This window comes from Terrapene carolina, unplaced genomic scaffold (genome assembly GCF_002925995.2).
Source record: "Terrapene carolina triunguis isolate 2854851 unplaced genomic scaffold, T_m_triunguis-2.0 Scaffold926, whole genome shotgun sequence".
Taxonomy (NCBI): domain Eukaryota; kingdom Metazoa; phylum Chordata; order Testudines; family Emydidae; genus Terrapene; species Terrapene triunguis.
Window position 1 is genome coordinate 6,719,235 of NW_020665277.1, and position 4,060 is coordinate 6,723,294.

Sequence of the window (4,060 nt, forward strand, 5' to 3'; positions counted from 1 at the left end):
CAAACCCCCACTGTCCCAGGCCCCTCTGCCCCCAATTGCCCACCTCACGGGGACATCCTAGAGGGAACCCCCAAACCCCATTGTCCCCTCCTTGCCCCACAATATTACCCCAGCCCCTGGGGCCCCCGTGCTCCCAATGAGACTGCCCCAAAGGGATCCTGCCCGCCCCCAGCCCTTACCCAGCAGTGCAGAGGTACCATCGCCCAGCGGGTATTTCTGGTAGCGAGGTACGCCCAGGGGGGGCACGGCGTGGAAGGCCTTGGCCAGCAGGGGCTCCAGGCGCGAGGCGCAGGGGTCAGCCGCGTGGAACAGGTTGTAGATCTGCTCACAGGCCGGGCGCATCTGGGCCACTGCAGGGACAGGGGGGGTTAAATGCCTGCGCCGGGGGAGGGGGCCGTTAGTGAGCCCCTGCACCTCGGCTGGGAGGGGAAATGGGGGGTGAGCAAGCAATGCGGGAAGAGTCACCCACTGAGTGAGCAATGCAGGGGAGGGGAGCAGTGATGCAGGGGGGCAAGCGATGGGGGGGCAGCAGCCCGTGTGCCTGGGGGGATGTGAGCAATCCAGGGGGAGTGAGCGAAACGGGGGAGAGAGGCCCATGCAGCGGGGTGGGGGGCAGCGCGGTGGGGGAACAAATGTTTCCGGGGGTGGGATTGGCACCTAGGGGAATGAGGGGCCCCCCTCTCTGTTGGAGAGCTGCAGGGGTGCCAGAGGCCCTGTCTCGGAGCAATGGTGCCGGCCCTGGCTCAATGAAGGGGACACCCCAGCGGTGTCTGTATAAAGCCTGGGGCAAAGCAGAGACCCTGGACATCCACGCCAGCGGTGGGTGCTGTACGCAGCCGTCATTTCCCGCAACAAGTGGCCCCCGTAACAGAAACCAGCTTCGAACAATTTGCCAAGGGCCGTGGTGGGCTCTCCACTGTTTAAATCAAGATGGGACGTTTGTTGTAAAATCTCTGCTCTCAGAATTATTTTGGGGCCGGTCTCCGGCCTGTGCGAGACAGGAGGTCCGACGAGCTGATCACAATGGGCTTTTCTGGCCTGGGAATCTAGGAGCCTATGAAAAAAGAAACGGCAGGAGACGTGACATCTAAACGACTCCCCACGAGGGGGATGGCAGAGCCGTGCAGACACTGGGAGGCCTGCTCCGGGACCATCTGGCAAAGAACCCTGGTTCCATCCCAGGCGAGGTTCTGCGAGCAGCCCAATCCACCAGCCGCCGGGATGGAGCCCCAGAGGAGAGGCGAGAACCCAAGGGTGACAGCCGCAGCGGCCCCAGCCCAGGAACTAGAGCAGGGCCGGCATCCGGGGCTGCAGCGGCAGGAGCTGGCTGAGCGGGGCAAGCAGGCCCTGGCAATGGAGGCCTGAGGCGGTGCGGCAGAGATCCACTGGGACAGAGATGCTGGATTGGTGACCCTGCTCAAGGTGCATCCTTTCCCTCCGAGGCAGCCTGTGAACCCGGATCCCCCTGCAGGCGGGCTGTGTAGCCTCACTCCCTTCCTGAGCCACGTGGCCAACTGGGAGGGGCTGATGGGGGGGGCTATGAACAGTCCCAAAAGGAACCTTTTCGGAAGGCGGCTGCCGGCATGGGGCCCACAGCACAGCCCCCCCCCCACTCCTCTGCTCAGGGAAGAAATACATTCTGGTGGTGGCGTACGTCACCACTCGCTACCCTGAGCAGTGGGCTCCCCCAGCAAGGCAGTTACCAGCCAGTGGGCTAATTTCATGTCAACCTTTCTCTGGTGCTTGTGGGTCATAAGAACGACCACACTGGGTCAGACCAATGGTCCATCTAGCCCAGTATCCTGTCTTCCAACAATGACTGGTGTCAGATGCTTCAGAGGGAACGAACAGAACTGGGCAATTATTGAGTGATCCATCCCGTCATCCAGTTCCAGATTCTGGTGGTCAGAAGTTTAGTTGCGTCTGTGACTACCTTGGCTAATAGCCTGGGATGGACCTACTCCCCATGATCTTATCTCATTCTTTTTTGAACCCACTTATACTTTTGGCCTTCAGAATATTCCCAACAGCGAGTTCCACGGGTTGACCGTGCATTGTGTGAACCACTTCCTTAGGTTTGTTTTAAACCTGCTGCTTATTAATTTCATTGGGTGACCCCTGGTTATGTGAAGGGGTAAATAACACTTCCCTCTTCACTTTCTCCACACTATTGATGATTTTATAGAACTCTATCACATCCCCCCTTAGTCAAAACAGTCTCTATCTTTTTAATCTCTCCTCGCATGGAAGATGTTCCATACCCTAAGCATTTTTGTTGCCCTTCTCTGTACTTTTTCCAATTCTAATATATCTTTTTTGAGATAGGGTGACCAGAACTGCTCGCAGCATTCAAGGTGTGTACGTACCGTGGATTTATACAGTGACATTATATTTTCTGTCTTATCTATTCCTTTCCTAATGGTTCCTAACATTCTGTTTGCTTTTTTGACTGCCGATGCACACTGAGTGGATGATTTCAGAGAACCATCCAATGACTCCAAGATCTCTCTCTCGAGTGGCCACAGTTAATTTAGACCCCATCATTTTGTATCCACAGTTGGGATTATGTTTTCCAATGCACTTTGTGCTCATCAACATTGTCTTTCATCTGCCATTTTGTTGCCTAGTCACCCAGTTTTGTGAGATCCCTTTGTAGCTCTTCATAGTCCGCTTTGCACTTAACTATATTGAGTAATTTTATATCATCTGCAAACTGCCACCTCATCCCTTTTTCCAGATCCTTTATGAACATGTTGAACAGCACTGCTCCCAGTAGAGATCCTTGGAGGACCCCGCTATTTACCTCTCCCCATTGTGAAAACTGACCGTTTATTTTTACCCTTTGTTTTTCCTATCTTTTAACCAATTACTGCTCCATGAGAGGATCTTCCCTCTTATCCCATGACAGCTTACTTTGCTTAAGAGCCTATGGTGAGGGAACTGGTGAAAGGCTTTCTGAAAATCTAAGTACACTATATCCACTGGATCCCCCTTGTCCACATGCTTGTTGACCCCCTCGAATAATTCTAGTAGATTGGTGAGGCATGATTTCCCTTTACAAAAGCCAAGTTGACTCTTCCCCAACACATCATGTTCATCTATGAGCCTGATAATTCTGTTCTTTACTATAGTTTCAACCAATTTGCCTGGTACTGAAGTTAGGCTTACCGGCCTGTAATTGCCAGGATCGCCTCTGGAGCCCAGCATTACATTAGCTACCTTCCAGTCATCTGGTACAGAAGCTGATTTAAATGATAGGTTAACTACCACAGTTAGGAGTTCTGCAATTTCATATTTGAATTTCTTCAGAACTCTTGGGTGATACCATCTGGTGCTGGTGAATTACTACTTTTTAATTTATCCATTTGTACCAACACCGCCAGGCTTCTGCATAGCACCCTCAGTCCAATGGGCGGGTGGAGAGGTTTTATGGGACCCTGAAGATGATGCTGAGGACTATCTTCTGATGAGCAGAGGGTGGGCCCAGCGACTGGATGTGGTTCCATGAATGCCTGGCAGCCAACGCGAGAGGACGCGGAACCAGTGCGGCTGTGACCGAGGACAGAGACTCCTTGTGGGCATGCTCAGGCTTGAGAAAAGAAGATTGAAGCGGGACCTGATAATGGTCTTCAGCTATGCTAAGGGCTGTTATAACCAGGACTGAGTGCCTGCGCTGGGGGAGCATGGGGGGGGGGGGGCAGCGCGGGAGGAAGAGAGGAGGCCCGGTGTCAGACCTGGGGGAGCTCTGGGGGGGCGCAGGGGCCGGGGCAGGCTGGCGCGGGGGGACCCTCACCATCCAAGGCTGGCATGACCGTCTTGCGCAGCGCTAGCACCAGCCCCAGCGGCGAGCCGAACAGGAAGAAGCCGGACACCTTGAAGTCCAGGCGGTCGGCCGCGCCCTCGCCCCCGTCCAGTGCTGAGCCTGAGGAGCAGCTGCTGCGCCGCAGCTCCCCCTCCCCCTGGGGGACGCTGGCCTGCAGGCTGGAGAGGACAGAAGAGCAGGCTCCAGTGGGCACCGGGACGGGACACGGGGCCTTTCCCCTCCAGGGGGCGCCGGCTC

At 55.3% G+C, this 4,060-nt stretch overlaps 1 protein-coding gene across 1 annotated transcript in view; it reads right to left on the minus strand.

The window, feature by feature from the left end:
• Positions 1–4,060, minus strand: part of PITPNM1 (phosphatidylinositol transfer protein membrane associated 1) — a 23,717-nt gene that overhangs the window by 7,587 nt on the left and 12,070 nt on the right. The window contains exons 14-15 of the mRNA XM_026661128.2: positions 3,794–3,981; positions 180–350 (exon numbers count right to left, since the gene is read on the minus strand). Coding sequence (XP_026516913.1) covers positions 180–350; positions 3,794–3,981 — 359 coding nt within the window. The remainder of the gene's footprint in view (positions 1–179; positions 351–3,793; positions 3,982–4,060) is intronic.